The sequence below is a fragment of the Phalacrocorax carbo genome, chromosome 18 (genome assembly GCF_963921805.1).
Source record: "Phalacrocorax carbo chromosome 18, bPhaCar2.1, whole genome shotgun sequence".
Taxonomy (NCBI): domain Eukaryota; kingdom Metazoa; phylum Chordata; class Aves; order Suliformes; family Phalacrocoracidae; genus Phalacrocorax; species Phalacrocorax carbo.
In genome coordinates, this window is record NC_087530.1 from 3,464,331 (window position 1) to 3,482,273 (window position 17,943).

The window sequence follows — 17,943 nt, forward strand, 5'->3', positions numbered from 1 at the left end:
AGTGCTTCATCCTATTTAGACATGATCTGTCAGGGCTTGAGTGAATCAAGTTCTGTGGGGTCTGAAACTTACTAGCCTGAGGGAATCTGCTCTAGACATAAGCATCCAAAACTAGCCCTGAGGCATGGGGTGACTGTCCTGTGGCGAACTTGGGAGGCAACAAGAATGGGCGAGTGACCTTCAGAGCAGGGAGGTGGAGAAAGGGATATGAATGTGAGGAGGCTGCTTGGAGCAAGAGCAGGGCAGTGTCCACTTCTCCTATCCCAGGTACTTGTTGTAAGTACACCTGAAGTCATTAGAGCAGCTCACCTGAGACAGCAAAAAACAAGAATGTGTCTCCAAAATCGAGAGAGCTTGTATGAAGCATTCTAGTCAGGTGTGTGTGCTGGGAGCTGCTGGGTGTGGTGTACCTACCATGCTTGCTGCAGGTCGGCTCACTGCAGCTTGAATTCTGCCTCCAACCGTTGGTTGGAGCATCTGTGAGCAATTTAACACCTCTCCTCTTTCCTCTGGTCATCTTGTAGAACCATTGGGGACCGCATTGGAGAAGCCAAGGCAAGCGGCAACCTTGGGAATACATTGAAAATACTTGGGCAGTTTGATGAAGCTGTTGTTTGTTGCCAGAGACATTTGGACATTTCTCAGGAGCAGGGAGATAAGGTAATTGGTTTGCGGCATCCAACAGGAAATATTTCCTAGCTTTAAAAGTAATCCCTCTGCAAGTCAGTAAATGTGGTATGGTGAAGGTGGGCTTTGGAAGTAGGTGGAGTGTAAAGCTCTCCCTTCTGACTGCATCACAGGTCTCGGTGCTGCTGACAGTAACCGCTGCCATGTCAGTGAAGATGGGAGAGGAAAATGTGGGCCTCCTGGCTTTGACCATCTCTGCCCAGCAATGGAAAGGTCCATATTGGGATGTGAAGTGTAGTATCTTGCTGTTCTCTGTTCTTCCTTTAGGTAGGTGAAGCCAGAGCACTCTATAATATAGGAAATGTTTACCATGCAAAGGGAAAGCACTTGTCTTGGAACATGGCCCAAGACCCCGGCTACCTGCCTCAAGAAGTCAAGGAGACGCTACAGAAAGCTTCAGAATATTACGAGTAAGTATTCAAGCTTGGCCAACCCTTCCTCCTGCAGGGAAGAGGGCTGGTCAGGCATCAGTGATCACTAAAATTCACACAGATACACGTTGGCTGAGCTCATCCTGCTCAGATATAATCTGTATTTGTAGTGTTTCTGGTCTGCTGACAACTTTCAGGGTCTGCAGGTTAGCTGACCTCTGATAAGCGTTAGGCTAACGATAGCTGTATGAGGTGCAAGATGACAATTTTTACTGAGTCCTGTTGGAAGCATTTCTCATAGGGAAGATTTATTCCTAGGCCACTATGGATGTGGGAGCTCTGGAACGTGTTTGTTGCAAAGAATGAGACTGTGGGCTCAGTGTTGAAAATCAGGCTGCTGAATGAGATATTGCATGTTGTTTTGAATTAGGAATGTTCCCCTGAGATGCCAAGTTATGATGGCAAATTAATGTCAAGGAAGGTGAGAGAGGGACTGCAAGCTTTTGTACAATTAGAGCTAGCATTCATCCTGGCATTGCCTTGGTAAAACTCAGTGTAGTTTAAAGTATGACCATGCAATTACGTTCAGTAGTTTGCTCCTTCTCAGAGCTGTATTTGGAAGCTAAGCTATTAGCTCCTGTAGCCCCTGCTGCTCTCTGCTGGTCTTGATGAGAAGGATCCCTGTGTGTCTCCATCGCTGGGGCCACAAACAGAAACTGTCCTTCATCCAAGGGAAGAAGCTTTCATTTGAAGTCCCGGTTGTCCTTCTCATGGCTCTTATTTTATCTTCCTTGTAACATCCTTCCCTTTCCTAAATAGTTTCAAAGATCGCTCTGATGTCCCACACAGGGAGGTTGTCACAAGACCTTTGGGCTAATGTTTTCTCCCTGTACTTCAGAGTTTTGCTTCAATAATGCAATTTCTTATAATGCAGACTTTTAAAATTAAGAGAGTGACAAGATCTTATATCCGTCTTCTCAGATCTGAGGATGTGATAGTGCCTATATATAACTTGCCACCCTTCTTCCAAAGAATGGTGCATGTAGCATAGCCAGTGGGTAAATTTGTGCCAGCTGGGAGCTCTACGCTTCCCTATGTGTGCTGTATGTGTAAAGGGAGGAAAAACAAGGTAAAGAAATGCTGGGAAGCTCCATGAGCAGAGCTCTGGCATGGGACAGTGGATCTTGCCCCTCTCCCCAGGTTGGTCCCGGTCCTGCTGTAGGCAGGCTCCTTTCTCCTGTGCTCCTCATTCTCTCCTGTACAGTGAGGTGGCCATTTCTTATTTCATGTGGGATCCTGTGAGACCACTGGTGTGTGAGCAGTTCCTTTACACAGCTGCAGATTGCCTGAGGTCAAGAGAGCAGCAGGGACTTACACCACTGGATCTGCACGAGCTCCCAGAGCTGCAGCTGCCAGAGATCACCAGACTTTCACCTGCCAAGGGATGCACAGGACAGGCGGCTGGGGAGGGGAAATGCCCTCTCCAGCGTTAGCTCTCCTTTCTTTATGGTGCAAGTCTCTTTGCTGTGTCTCCTGTGAAGAGTGTTGGATGTGTCTCAGCAGACATACTGCTCTGACTTCTTTCAGGAGGAACTTGTCCCTGGTGAAGGAGCTGGGGGACAGAGCTGCGCAGGGCCGTGCTTATGGCAACCTCGGCAACACCCAGTACTTACTTGGCAACTTCAGTGAAGCTATAGCCTTCCACAAGGAGGTAGGAAACTGGTGCACCGTCTTTCTGGGGTCAGGGGCTGGGACTGGCTACTGGGGAGCAGCCTTTCTTCTCACCACAGCCCAGAAAGTACAGGGAGGTGTTTGCCCTCAGCTGTTTTTCTCCCTTCTGTGTGTACCTCAGGGTCTGGTCCTGTTGTACTAACTCATGCTGAGCAACATCGTTCTCCAACCTCCATCAGCACCTAAAGAGTGGCTTGAGGGAAGGGTGCTGTTGGCTTGGAAACTAAAGGAGATATCTAAGGGCAAATTGCAGCTGGGCCTAGCAAGGCTTTTCTGCTCTTAATTTGTATTAGTCTAGATTTTAATAAATGCAAGCTATGAATTTAATTAAGCTGCTGAAAGAGCTGTTGATCAGGAATAAATGTTGCTTGTAGAACATAATTTTCTGCAAAGCTTTACAGAGGGGTGAGGTGACACAGTCAATTCAAATGCAATTCAGCTTCTAGTTCAGAGTATAATCAGTTTCCCTGCAGTGGAAGGTTCTCAGCACCTTGGAAAGTCAGCCCAGTTACATCTCTTCTGATTTTTAAATGCTGGAGGACAGCTGCCAGCAGTGCTTTGAGAGAAGGGGCTCGAAAAGGGGCAAGAAAACCCTGTGCAGTATTTGGGATCAGAAGCAGGTGCTGCAAAGTGGAGGGTGAAAGGTGGGAAAGCCTGGGGGGCAGGGGGACATGAGAGGAGAGGGCAGGACTGAGGTGCAGGTAAGGGTAGAGGTCTGGGGAGCAGCTGCAGCGGAGACGGCGAGATGGAGCGTGCACATGTGCATGTGCATTCTGCGCCACAGCACCGCGCAAAGCGACCGCCTTGTTCCTCCACATTAGTCTGCTGATCAACCCTTCATGGCCTGACCTGCAGCTCTCCGTTTGCCTCTTTATTCGGCTGAAGAAGTATGTGCAGAGCTCCTCTTGCACTTTAGCTAGAGAGATGTGTGCTGACTGGGCTGGAGTAGGAATTTGAGGAGGGTGCAATACTACTCCCATTTTTCCAAAGACTCTTCCCAATCCTGAATTGCAAAGGAGGGCAGGAAATTTTGCCCCAACTGGCACGTGCACCACTACCTTGCTTGGGGGGGAGCTTTGCAAACCAAGAAGTTAATCTCCCAGAAAAGAACCCTGGCAATGGCCAGCCTGTACTCACTAATCTGTGTCGCTGCAGCGCCTTGCTATTGCTAAGGAGTTTGGGGACAAGGCAGCCGAGCGGAGAGCGTACAGCAACCTGGGCAACGCGCACATCTTCCTTGGGAGGTTTGACATCTCTGCCGAGTACTACAAGTAAGTGCCAGGGGCTAAGGCAGACTCGGGGCATATGTTCCCTGGAAATCTTCACCTATTGCAGTGTATTCATAGGCTCAGGGGAATGGGACAAGGGACCTGGAGGCCAGTTGCATGTGTGGTGCTCAGCAGGGGCGAGTAATACAGCCACCTGACAGCCTGCAGTGTGTTACAGGCATCAACTTTAACGCGGTGCGTGCCAAAGCAGTGACTTCCCTGTCGCCTTGCAGAGATGCCCTGCAGTGACCAGGTCTCTTCATTTCCACCTGTTCCATGCAGGAAAACACTCCAGCTTGCCAGACAACTCAAAGACCAAGCAGTAGAAGCCCAGGCTTGCTACAGTCTTGGAAACACGTACACGTTGCTTCAAGACTACGAAAGAGCAATCGAGTACCATCTAAAACATCTGGTGATAGCACAGGAGCTGGGAGACAGGTAAGGGACTGACTCAGGAGATGGCGTTTGTGCTCTGATGGGCTCAGAGCACTGGCCTTTCCCTATTTACTTACTGTTTTCTACCTCTGGGGCTAAAGAGCAGTGACAGGTATTCTTGAAAGTCTTCAGAAATCTCTCGGAATCCAGGCTTTAGTCCAGTCATCTGCCAAAAATTGTAACATGGTTAACACCTTTATCATATCATTCAAACCTGGAGATTATGCCCTTAAAGCTCTGTCTGTGTGGGCTGAGTGACATTGCTAATAAGAGGTACTTCAAGAAAATGCCATTGTATTCAGTGCTTTGCCATGAGGCTACTGCTGTTTTATCCCAGAATGGCCCCTCTAATGCTCCTTCAAATTCACAAAAATTGTATCTTCCTTAGAAACTGTGTGGTTAGGGCACACATCCATGCATGTCACTTTGTCCTGTTGCTCTGAGATGACGCTGGAAGCTCCCATGTAGAAACAAATGATGTTACTTAGAGCAGGTGAAGATGATATATTTTGCTTCTTGGCCTTGTTCGTTCTGCTTTAGGAGGCTTGGCCTCTTTTGTTTTGTGGGTTTTTTTGTTTCTTTTTTTTAAATATATATTTTTTTTTTAAGAGAGGTTGGTTCCTTTCTCCTGAATATTGCCTCTGTGATCCTGGAGCCTTCTTGCAGCTTAAGTGACTTTGCAGCCACCTTGTTCAGTGTTACTGCTGACGGCTCTTGGGAAGCTGGGTGTCCTCCACTAGATGGAGCAGAGACATTACAATGGGAGATCCGTGGCACTATCCAGGCAGTATCTGCTCAGAGAAGGTATAATCCCACCCAAGGGTGAATCATGCTGTGGGGGTGCAGGCCTGTGGGCTCCTGCATTTCTGGGAACACACCCTATGAGCAGAAGGCATTGAACAGGGTGACAAGAAAAATGTTTAAATGCTGATCAACCCGCCCAAACCTCTGAAAAGGGAGTTGCAGTCACGCTGAACCTCCCCCTGCGCCCCCATGTGCTTTTTTTATCCCATCACCCCCCACATCTGCTCGTTTGCAGAGCTGAGCAGGCTCTGATAAGCAGTAGGTCTCTACCTGCTTGCGTAAAAAGGTGCTGAAGCCTGCTCCAGAGACACCTCTGTGTCTGGCGCAGGCTGGCAGCACTCGGGGGCTGGGGGCGAGGGCTGCCCAGGGCAGGTTTCACATTTGCCTGTTTTCTCTGGCTTCTGAAAACAAGCAGCACCCTGGAGGTCTTGTGGAAATAGGTCAATATTTGCTTGGCCGTTGCATGCAGTTTCAGCTTGTGCATGCATCCCGGGCGACACGCTGCTGGTATTTAGCAGGAGGATGTTGCATGCCTGCAATATTTCCTCCTTGTGATGTTCTTGTTAATTTAGCTCTGGGCGGTTGTTGAACAAAAGGGCTGGATGTTACATGCCCTCTTGATGCATTGTGCACCTCTGGAGAGGAAGCCTTGCTGTGCGAGGTCCAAGCTGGAGAGGGGCTCTGGCTTCTGCTCTCAGGCTGGTGCCAGCAAACAAGCAAAGCCCCACCATTTTGGGCCCTCGTTACTCTGCTGTTACTACTCTGGCCCTCAGCATAGGAAGAGTTTAAGGCGTACAGTGCATTTAATTTTCCTTTGTAGGACCTTTCTGTAGGTGAAAGCACAGCTCGGAGGACTGGCTCTCGGTGCTCTCAAAAAGGAGGCCCTGAAAGGGCTGCTGTGCTGCTGGGTTTTGCCCGGCATTTCTGTGGTTGACGGTTTCCTGTTTTGCAGGGTGGGAGAAGGAAGAGCCTGCTGGAGTCTCGGAAATGCCTATGTCTCCCTGGGGAGCCATGAACAAGCTTTGCACTTTGCAAGGAAACATCTTGAAATCTCCCAAGAGGTAAGAGAAGCTGGTTCAGAACAGAGGGAATCCGTCCTCCCTGTTGAGAGACTTTGTTTTACACCAATCAGTTATATTAATGCAGTTCTTCTCTTGCTATGACTGCTCCAGAAAGCCCTTGTATGTGTGCTCTTTCAATGGTGTCTTTAGGAACTGCAGAGTTTGGCTGGAAAATATTCTTTTTATGGGAGGCTCCCAGCCTTCCCTTTAATTACAGCTAATACTTTTGCTGTGCCTTGCTCTTAACCGATACTCCTTAGTGAGAAAGGACCTGGGGACTAGTTGTCGGTCTGCTGGACAAGGTGGTGTGCACCCAGCTGGTGTGAAGGGTCTCGGATACCTCTTGGTGTCCAAGTCTGTTAGTAAGACACCCCTTTCCTGAGCACAAGGCTGTGAGATCCTGACTGAGATGGCCCTTGTGATTCTAGCTGTGGTCTGACCTGTTTTGCCGGCAAGTTAAGTACCTGGAGAAGACAAGGCCAGCTACCCAGTGGCTGGGCGCTCCAAACCGGCTGTATTTTGCACTGCAACAGAGTGTACGTGTGATGAGTTATTTCCTCTCAGTGGAGCTGGCAGGGGTGGTCCCAGCTGTGAGGTGGTAAACTCTAGCATTGTCCTAATAAATCGATTGCTGATGCTGTACGAGCACGGCCTGCAGCTAGCCCTGTACCGCTGCCACAGCGTCTGGGGTTTCATGTGTGCAGCTACTCTGGTTTTCACAGATGTGCTCGCCCAGCTAGCTGCAGCTTCCCTGGTGCAAGAACATATGGTATATTTTGGTGGCTCAGAAGTACAGAAAGCAAGAACTCCATTGTTTGCTCTTTCCAGTGTGTTATGAGGAAATCAGCCGTGGCCTTTTTAGTCTTCCCCAGATGAAGAAATTGCCCTATTGAAGCACTAATTGAAATCACCATATGTAAGTGCTTTGTGTGTTCTCCTGCCTGTCTGTTAGGTTGGCTAAATCTTGGGGTAGGGCTGACATATCAGCCTAATTATGTATTTAATGATACTTATCAGACATGCAGAAGGAATACTGTTCTTTGGCCTTGTGTATTTTAGGACAAATTAACTTTTCCAGCTTTAGCCTGCTAGGACTGTTGCAGTGCGGGGCTGATTACCCGGAACCAGATGGCGGCTCGGCAACGTGCGGTGCAGATGAGGGGTGCTGGGAGGGCAGGAGCAGTAGTGGGCCTGGTGACTTCTGGGGTTGGGGGTTCATAGCGGTGTTATCATTCTGGGGTGATGGCTGTGATTACAGGGCATGTCAGGAGTAGGTTACTCATGGCAGGTGGCTAATAAACTCCCCCACATCGTTAATTATGGAGCAGTGCAGAGACCGTTGTTTGTGAGGAGAGCCTGCATTAGCTTCTAGCAGCTAGTGATTCTGTTAAAAAGCTGATGTTTTATTTTAGCCTTGGGAACCAAGTGAGCCACTTGTACTGTTGTGGCAAGCACCAGCATTTTGGCCAGGAAAAAACCTAGTGGAGTTAAACCTTTGCACACTCATGTGTTTACCTCACTTCCCATCACCCTCTCTCCCCCCCTTCTACCCCGCCATAAATCTGGCGGTGACACTTGAATCCAAATGAAATCTGCTCAGGGTAAGCACATTGGAGGCGGCTGCAGGGTGATCAGAGGTTACTGAAAAATTTCTTCTGAAACAGCTGGAGTGAAGGTTTTGTACCTAAAAACCTTGGAAGCTGTCCCAGCTCTCGGACATGGCTCCGGGGTACCGTTCCCATCCCTGCCTGTGGCAGCGGGCTCCTGGGAAACTGAGACATCCGAGCTGAGGGCAGAAAACAGGGCTCTGCCATGGTGTGTGTGGTAGGTGCTGGCTAGGACCGTTGTGCTGCCAATGTGTTCCTCTAATGTTACAAGGGCCTTGGAGAGGATCTGGAATGAGTGGAAGTCAGGGAAGGATTGAACAATGCATCAAGGACTGAGAGACCTAACCAGGACGTAGTAATTTCTCTGGAGATGATGTCAACAGCCAATCTCTTGTAATTGGCGGGGGATTTATGCCTGATGATAAGCCGTTTGATCTGCCTCCCTTTACTAGTGCCTGGGGCTTTGTCATAAATAATGTGGGGATTTATGATTTTGTTCTAAGATGGCTCACACTGCAGCCTATCTCGAAGGACCACAAAAGAGCTGTCGCAAGGCATTTAATAGGGGGTCAGGCCTCTCCAAGGGAACAGCCAAGGTCTTCCTCTGATCAGAAGCTGATGTTCCTCTAAAGATTAGAGGCTGTTTCTGAGTGACCTCTCTGTGGTCATTGGTGATATGCAGCACAGTAATTTTCTTGTTTGGCTAAACTTTGAGGAGCACCCAGCAGCCTGTCTTACAACTCCCTATTTTAAGTAGCAGGAGCCACTGGAAAGATCTCTTCCTCAACATGTAACATCATCTTCCTCAGCCTCAGGCCAGTGGGAGATGTGAATTTGGAAAAATTTGGGCTCCAAAAGGTTTTGGAGTCTTGTGTGGGTAGGTCACTGGGAACAGCTCAAAGCTGCATGGACCTGAGCCAGGAGAGAAGGGCTTTCAGAGCATCCAAGCCCTGAGCGTGATACTGCCCACGTGGCTGATAGTAGCGTGGCTGTCTGGTGCTCAGTAACTATGGGAAATACTTGAGGAAGGGGGCTGAGAGGTTCAGGGCTCTCTGCCAAGCCATATGAGGCTACAGGACAAACCAGATGTGCACATTTACCTCTGTCCCAGTTCTGTAGCAGTAGATGAGCTGTTACTCCTCAGTTCCTGTACCAAACTCCACAGAAACGCGTTTTGGGGTGCAGCCAGTACATGGCACAGCATGCACGGACCCTCTCCCAGATTACCACTGAGGAACACTTTTGGAGAGTTGCTTTGGTGCTGAAAGCTGAGCCGTATGGTCTCTCGGGGAGTCTCGAAGCTCTCTTCTGGCTGGCTGTGTGTTTGCTGTGATATGGGACTGGCAAACCCTTTGCTAGGGGCTGATTGCTTAGAGCATGTTGCCTTTTAACCAGCTGCCCTGTTGCTTTTCACCCTGTAGATCGGGGACCGGAACGGTGAGCTGACAGCACAGGTGAATATGGCCCAGCTCGAGTCGGCCCTTGGCTTGGGCCCCGGGGATGAGGATGTGGGTGCAGCTCATCACTATTCTGGCTATGAAGCACAAGGTGAGTTTCTGGGCTTTTTCTAGTATTGAAAGGTCTCACGAAATATGTGGTGTGGTGTGCGGGGAGGGGAGGTGTTTGCAAGCAGGCAACGCAGGAGGAAATATGAATGCCCAAGCAAGATGAAGCTATTGAGTGCTTTTACCAGAAAGGAGACTGGTATGTTTGCTCTGTGCTTTCCATAAGCTGCAAGGGCAGGGGAGGATCCGCCCAAAAAGGGCACAGAATGAGTTAATGGAATTAATCTGCGTTGGGAATTAAATTCTACTTGCCAAGCAGCAAATCAGCTTCTGTCTCTTTTAAAGCTCTGCAGGGCCCTTTTAACTGATTTGACTGATAAAGCAAGCTTTCAGAAGGTGAGTGGCAGGGTTTTTTGGCTGCTTTCATTCTGATTAGCACCCAAGGAACAGCACAGGCTGAATGCAGGTTGTGACTGTCAGCGTGCTGGGTGCTGTCTCACCCCTGGAACACCTGCAGTGGCGCCCAGCTTGGAAACAAAGATGTGGCAAGACTTGGTCACAGCAGACAAAATGGCTTTACTCACCACGCTGGGCCCTGGGTCATTCTGCATCCCCCTCCCCAGGGAGCTGGAGAGGAACACAGCTGAGTCCTCACCATGGCGTGCTGTCAGCCTGCCAGCCTGACGTGTGCCCAGCTCGGGGACAGTCTGCCTGTCCTGGAACTCTCCACCGCAGACATTTGTGGGTGCCTGGCATGGGGCACTTCCAGCTGGTTGCTCTGTCGCTGTGGACAGACTTATTAATTCACACAGACGAAACTGCATCCCGGGAGGTGCTGGCTGATTAAATATGACCTTGTTAGTGCAAACATGTTTTGTCAGGTGGTGTGTTCTCTTTCCTGTTGGTAGAACTGGTGTAGAGAAGGTGCTGCTCAGGTTGAGGCACAGTGTTCTGGGATGGAGAAAGGTTGGCTGTGCATGTTCGCTCTCTGTATTGATCTTGAAGGTGTAGCCTGCTATGTCCATGCTAAATCTTTTCCCAAGAAGTGGAGCTGTGCCAGCATGCCCTGCCATGCTCCATCAGGAGCAGCACTGGAGCTGAGCTGTTTCCTCAAAGGCCACGTGGGCCCCAACAACTGCACCAGCTTCCCTTTGCACGTCAGGTCCATCTTTATAACTGCTGGGAAACGTATTAGCTAGGGCCTTCTGTTCATTCCTGGCACCTCATTAGGGGCATCCTTTTGGCAAATTATTTTGCTCTGAAAGGGGAACAGGAAATTAGCCTTTATAACTGCTGCTCCTGGGACAGAGTGAAGTGGGGAGAAAATGAGCCCAGGGGGTGCCAGGTCCCTTGGGCTGGGGAATGGAGGGGTGCAGGAGGAGGGCAGCCCCAAGGACTGCATGGGCATGAGAACACTGCATGCTGAGACACATATGAGAAAAAAACTCCGTCCCTGTGCGGGTGCCAGAGCGGTGGCACAGGCTGCCCAGAGAGGCTGTGGGGTCCCTTCCCTGGAGACATTCACCCCCCGCCTGGACGCGGCCCTGTGCCCCCTGCTCTGGGGGTGCCTGCTCCAGCAGGGGTGGGACGGGGTGAGCTCCAGAGGGCCCTTCCAGCCCCTACCAGTCTGGGATTTGACTGGATATGTGAGCATATTGTGTGGACGAGCTGTGGTGGAAGGGGTCAGGCCAGATTTACCTGGAAGAGGGGCTCTGTAGCTCTGACTCTATGGCATAACCAGGAGCAAGCAGCCTTTTCTGAGCTGGAAATAATTAAAAAAATAAAGCTAGAGGGTCTTTGCTCTCATAACATACTCCATTGAATCTGAGCTGGAATGCAACTAACTGTGGACTGATCTGGTGTCCCAGTGCAGGCAGGACAGTGACTTGGGCATCAGGGAGGGTCTTGGTCCGAGCAGATCCCTTGGAAAGAGCTGAGCCTAGTATGTGGCAGTGTCCCCACAGAGGTGGTGACACAGCCCCACCAGCTGCATCGCACAGCGTGAGACCTGGAGAGCACATGGTGCTGAAGGGTTGGGAATTTTGCTTAAGGCACATGGCAAGCCTGGTCAGTCACTGGGCTTAACTCTGAAGGTGAGGCAGCACGTGGCCCGCGGGCTGCTCGCTGCCCTCCTGTGATCCAGATGTGCCTATGCGGTGTTAACATCTGGAGGCAGTAGTGATTTTTCTCCCCTCTGACAGACCAGCATGGCTCTGGCTCTATGTGTGATTGCTGGAGGGTGGGAAGAGGGGCTGAGCAGCAGTAGTCAGGGGCAGTGTTCACTGGAGGTTGCAGTGACCTTGTTAATCTGTGGTGCCATTGCTTACGTTCCCAAGGCTGGGGCTGTTGTCAACAGAAGGACAAAATGTTCTCTGGAGGAAAAACAGCAAATGACTGGGGCTTGTAGTGTGAGGATGGAAAGACCACAGTGTGCAGAGCAGGGCTTCCCCAGTCAGTGGGATGTGGGGGGATGCTATCCCCCGCTGGGTTCTGAGAACATGCTGGGGGAGGTGAAAATCAGCTACCCCTGTGTTTTGTGGGCTGGGGCTTTGCACAAGCATCTCGCAGGAGGACGGGAGCGTAAGTGCTGTGGTGCTCAGCCACATGCAGGCTTTGACAGGTGAGAAAGGTGCTGTCCCTGTCACATGGAGGTTTGGAAGGAAGACGGGTCTGCAGGGCAGCCTGTGGAGAGGAGCCTGGCTCCCTTGATTTCTTAACTTCTATTCTGACTTCAGCTCTCTTACTCTGAACTTCAGTGGAGGATAAGAGAGGCCACCAACACATCTCTGAGCCCTTGAGAAAAGGGGAGATGTATTTAATGACTGCCAGGAACTTTGGTACCCTCCTGTGCACCTATTAAATGATTAGGAAAGCATAATTATTTATATTATTAATAGCAGCAATTTTTTGCAGCAAGAGGAACATCTGTTTCTGTAATAGGAAGCAGGTGAGACTTGAGATTCAAGTTGACTTCTGAACCAGCCATGCCTTCTGATGTCAACAAATCTTGTGGTGAGGAGAGCTTTCAAATCTTTTTCCCTTCAGATTATTTTCCCTGCTTAAGGTTATAAAATGTCTGCATATTCATATGTCTGAATTCACTAAAGTATTCACTAGTGAAATTCGGTAGTATTTTTAGGATGCTAAAATCATCTGGTAAGGCAGGCATATTGTAAAACTCATTATTCTACCTGTTGATGAAATTAAACTTTCATGGCAAACTTGACTTCCAGGAAAACCTGTACTGTTGGCTGAGAAACGCTGAACCAGACCATTGGGTTATGACGTCCTTCACAGGTTACTTGTGCTTCTAGGTCTTGGGCATTGCCTTCTGCCGGGGCCTGGGGGAGGAAGGAGTGTCTGATGTTTTTCTCTGGTGTTTTGGCTCCTCTTGCTGAGCTCTTTGTGATTTTAATTAATATTCTGAGAGCAATTGGACATCAGAAGACAAAGCTGGAGGCCAGGGAAGTGGGGCAGTGCTGCAAAAGTCTTGTGAAAGCAACGACCTCTGGAGGCTGGCACCTGGGGCAGCCTGCCAGCTGGGAGGGGAGCACAGAGAAGGGGCTCACCCACCACCAAAGGGGCGAAGGTGCCGGACAGAAGGCAGAGAGCAGCCCTGGCCAAACCTCAGTGCCTCTCCAAAGTGAAAACTGGCTCCGGGCTGCTTTTCATTTGTGCTCAGCAGCATGTCAGCCTCAGCTGTTATCTTTGATGGCAGTGGTAGTGTTAGGAGATACTGAACAACACCCCTCCTGGCAGCTGGGTGTAGGTGGGGAGGGATGCAGGTGTTCCAGAAGGCGTTGGCATGTAGATGCTCTCAGAGCATTGTAAGCTGGTTCCTGGCATGGTTTCTCTGCTGTTTGCAGTACACAGACACTGCTGCCCAGCCGTGCTCAACAAGCTCTGAGGGCAGGAAAGGACTTGGCTGTGAGCCTGACTTCCCCTGCTCTCTGCACACCTGCTGAAAAAGGGTAGGCATGAGGCGAGTCTGCTTGTTTGGTGTTCAGGAGCCTCCGTGCTGGGTACTTCTCATCCCTGCATGAGGGGCAGCCATGCTTCAGGTTGGGTTCTCAGGTGGTGAAATAGGCAGCTGAGCCTGGGTGGGCATGAAACCTTCCTGAGCAGTAATCAGCTGCGTGGCTTTGAATGAGGGTCTTTGCATCCTCAATGCAGTTTTGAGCTTGCCTTCTTCACAGGAAGCTTTGAACCCTTGGATCAATTAGACAGGGATAGAAGAAAACTGCTTTTATGTTTCCCAGCCTGTTTGTTTTTGTTTGTTTGCTTGCTTTAAATGTCTTTGAAGTATCTAAGAAGTGTTTAGGGCTGCTGAAATATGCTAGATTGACCAGCCCTCTGTTGACACAAAGCAGGGAAGAGGCAGTGCTGCTAACCCATGCCAGCCTGTCCCTTGAGCTGGGATGCTGCCCAGGGACAGGGATGTTCCTTCTCTGTGGTTTGCGAAGGACTGTGCTGGGTGACAGGAGAGACATGTGGCCCTCCGAGAGCAGCGTCCTTCTGACGGTGGGACAGCCCTGCTCACCGAGACTGCAGTTTCAGTGTGTAGGTAGCATTTGCCTTCCCCTCAGCAGACGAGTACAGCGGTCGCATCGCTAACGGCTTCAGCAGGGAGCCTGCCCTGTTCTTACCAGTCAGACTGAGTAAGCATAGCAATTGAAATTGCTTAATATTAAGTATCCTCAATTGTATCCTCAGCTATATTTGATTTTTCCCAAGAGCCGATGAGCTGCAGCTCAGCCTTTTTTCATTCTGAAAATGAAAGCCCGGGGCCATGCTGGTTAATTGTACCTGCTTATGCAGGGTTTTGATAGATGAGGTTGTTGACTGAAGCGGAGTAGCTTTTGGCCAAGTGGAAGGCAGAATGCAAGGTGGTCTGGTTGCTTTACTGTGCTCTAACAGATGCTCAGAGGAGTGCTAGCGCAAAAGTTCCCACGTGGCTCCCAGGAAGGTGTCCAGAAAGACCTGGGTCTGTGGAGGTCCTTGCTGTGATGCTTAAGGGAGCAAGGCAGGAAGGACAGGAGTGCTGCTTGCATTGGGGGGCTTCTTGGGTGAAGATTTAGGACTTCTAAAGGATTCCTTTTCATGATCTTTGTAATGAGTCTTTTCTAAATCTGAGTAACCTCTGCTGTTACAGCTGTTAAATCATTCCAGCAGCACTGATGGGGGAATGAATCTCTGAGTCATTTGGATTTCAAGCAAGTAATTTAGCATTCAGTTCAGACTGCCCCAGTACTGGCTGTATGAAGTTCTAAAATATTCTTCTCAAAGCATTAAGAAGTATTTAATGTTCTTCTTTCATCTTGTACTGTACACGAGCCTCCTTCCCAGCGTCAATGTAAAGTACAGTGAGACTTCTCAGCTCACAGCAGAGGAAATGCTCCAGTACTGGAGGAGAAGATACTGTGCTAATGAACCTCAGGTGCTTGTTTTATCTTGGTGCCAGGGGAGACCGCAAGTGCTGGAAAGGAGGATGAGGCCAGTCCTAGAAGCCTGTGGCAGAGAAGGTGCAACGTGGCTTTTGGCAAAGCCATCCATTAAATCAAGGGACCTCTTGTTGTGGGGAGAGCTACCTTTCTGGAAATTGTCAGCTCCTTACACAAACTCCTGCTCCGAGCTGGGAAGCCTGAAGTTCCCTTTGGCTGCTGTTCCAGGCTCCTGCAGCTATCCCAGCTCTGGTGTGTGCTGTCTGGTTCCCAAATGCACTTTCCACAGACAGTTTCCTTTGGTAGCCAACGTGTAGGAAACGCCTAAGGTTATGATGTTCATCTGTCTAACAGCACAGTATTACTATTAGGCACAAGATGCCTCTGCTTACTCTATTTTCTCGCAGCACAGAGCAAGAAAACGACCGAGAAGAAGAAAGTTCTCTTTCTCAGCCAGGTAGAATTACTTTTTATCTCTTAGAGGTTTTTGGATGACCATGCTCTGCTTTGGCACTTCACCGAGCAAGGCAAGGCCAGACCCTCGGCATAACTCACCATTATCTCTTGACTGACCTCAGGAACCATACTCCTTCACTCGGCAGCAAGGCTGGCCCCTAGCCTGGCAGGGACAAGCACTCAGACAACAGACCTGGCAGCTTGTAGAGGCAGAGCTCCTGAATGCAAAGTCCAGCGTGGCCAGCCATGTTCCAGTAACTGGAAGGTGCCTGGCTGCTGCAAGCTGGTGACTGATTCACAGCAGCATCCAGGAGCAAGGCAACAAGTACATTGCCCCTCTTTTTAGAAGATTTTACTGTGTGTTTGATGACTGCAAAGCTCTGACATGTGTGTTGCTCTTTCTCTTGCCCTCCCTGAGTCAATCTGTAGGATACAGCTGCCATAATTGGGCTTGTCTAGCTGCTGGAGATGTTGCCTGTGTTAATTACCGTGTGTCACTTTCTGGCTCAAACTCGATTTCTTTTTGATCTCCGCTTGTTCAATGCGAGCTGATAATGGAAGATTGGAGGTCATGAGACTCTGCTATATACTGGCAGAGAAAACCCTGCTCTTAGAAGAAAGCCAGGTGTTCTTGCCAAGCCTCTCACGCTGTTCTTGAATTAGCCCCGAGGTTACATGCCTGCTCCACCCAGTTGCATTTATCTCCCAGAAAATCCTCCTGTCCCCAGAACTGTTAATCTGTTAAGCAGACCATTGCCTGGGGGAGGTTGTGGTTACAGGAGACTGCCTCTCACATGGCTCCAAGCTTCCCACAAGCTCCAAGGCTTGTATTTGACTACCTATTAGGTGTTGCGTGATTGGGTGCTCTGCATTCTCTGGATCCTGCAAATACACACCAAAAGGCTTCATTCTTTGACCTTAATTGCCAGCACTTTATTTGCAAATAAGCCTTATTCCAGTCTTGCTCAGTTAGAGAAAAGCTAATGTCATTGCACTTGTCGGGGGAAACTGGGATCAAAGATGTGCCCAACACCATGGCAATTAGTAATGGTTGTAAAGCTACAAGATGTAAGACCACCTTGTACTCAAAGATTGCAGCTTTCTTGAGCTACATTGGCTTTGCCCCCACTGGGGAATCTAACTTCCTTGTGCCATCTCTTTCTCCAGGGAGGACTTTTGCTCCAAGTCTTACCTCCTCCGCGTGAATGCGAAGGCTGCTCTTGTGGTCCAGAGTGTCTCCTCATTCCCTCTCCCCATCTGAGAAGCCTCTGTGCTAGCTGCGCGCGCTGAATGCAGTCAGCCAAATGTCAAGGGGCTCCTGGGTGCCATGTAGATGTGTGATATTCCTGTTATTTTCAGCCAGTTGTTCAGCTGTCAGACTGGATTCTAGAGGATGCGAAACTCGGGTGACACACACGCAAAGCATCTTCTGCCAAATCAGGCAGACGAGCATCTTGATTCAAAAGTAACTTCTCTTTATTACTGTGTATTGTATATACTTTTTTTTAAGGAACAGTTTTGCCATGGAGAAAAAAACCTGCAGTATTTTTGTTCTGGAGAAGGTTTTTGTAGCACTCAGGATCTGTCTGGAAGGCTGATATTTGCTCAGCTGTGTGCTGACTGTGTGCCAATGAATACAGCACATAGAGCAAACATGCTGGAGCCCGATCTTCCCAGCAGAAGAGGTTTCATTCCTGTCCTTTTGGCTCACAGTTCTGACAATGGAGAGCTGAGGATGGAGGGCCTTGCGTGGGACCAAAGCGTTCCTGAGCTAGTCTGACGTGATGCCACAGTGAGAACAACCTCCCCACTGCTTTCTCTGGCCCTTAGCTACGGGTTACCTATTTTCACATGTACTGTCCTTTCTGTTGTAAGCCATACCTGCGCTTGACTTTTGTCTGGTTGCATGGTCCAGATGAGCCCTCAGATACCTGATAGGGAGAAAAAGGTCATTTTGCCCAGCTAGCCCTATACTCAGACACAGAATGGGCCAGAGCTGTTGGGATTCCCCTGGTCCTTCCCTGTCTAAAGGATGGGGGGTAGGCAGATGCTCCTTCCCATGGATCGACATGCCACAGCTTGGTGCCAGCATTTTATGGCACAGACATAAATAACTGATATTATTTGCTTTCTCTGTTTAGAAAAAAGTGTTATTCTATCCCAGTAACAACTGGGAAAACAAATGCCAGCATTTATCATGCAAGTGCTGGCAATAATAGAGGTCAATTGGATTTATAGTGCCAGAACCCATTATGTGTGTGAAGACTAATTAAAGCCTTAAATGAGATGCTTGTCCTACTGGAGGCTGCTTTCCCCCCCCCCCCCCCCCTTTCTTTTCTTGCTGCTGTGCTTTATTTTTTTTTTCATTTTCCTCTTTGAAGAGCTTGCTGTAATAATGGAGGACTAGCTTGACAGAGCTTTCTTGATTAGATGTCAGCAGAATATGATTTGAGATGCTCTGTGTGCATTTGGATTGCTGAACCATATCTCCACTGTCACCTCTGAGCTTGGGAGGGTTTACAGACCAGTCTTCCACCCCATACAACTGGCTGGCTGGTCTAATTTAATCATATTGAA

General features: G+C 49.4%; 1 protein-coding gene across 1 annotated transcript in view; it reads left to right on the forward strand.

Moving 5' to 3' along the window:
- GPSM1 (G protein signaling modulator 1) overlaps nt 1-17,943 on the forward strand; it is an 83,067-nt gene that overhangs the window by 27,241 nt on the left and 37,883 nt on the right. The window contains exons 3-9 of the mRNA XM_064469055.1: nt 525-660; nt 955-1,097; nt 2,646-2,769; nt 3,945-4,060; nt 4,340-4,495; nt 6,249-6,357; nt 9,386-9,512. Coding sequence (XP_064325125.1) covers nt 525-660; nt 955-1,097; nt 2,646-2,769; nt 3,945-4,060; nt 4,340-4,495; nt 6,249-6,357; nt 9,386-9,512 — 911 coding nt within the window. The remainder of the gene's footprint in view (nt 1-524; nt 661-954; nt 1,098-2,645; nt 2,770-3,944; nt 4,061-4,339; nt 4,496-6,248; nt 6,358-9,385; nt 9,513-17,943) is intronic.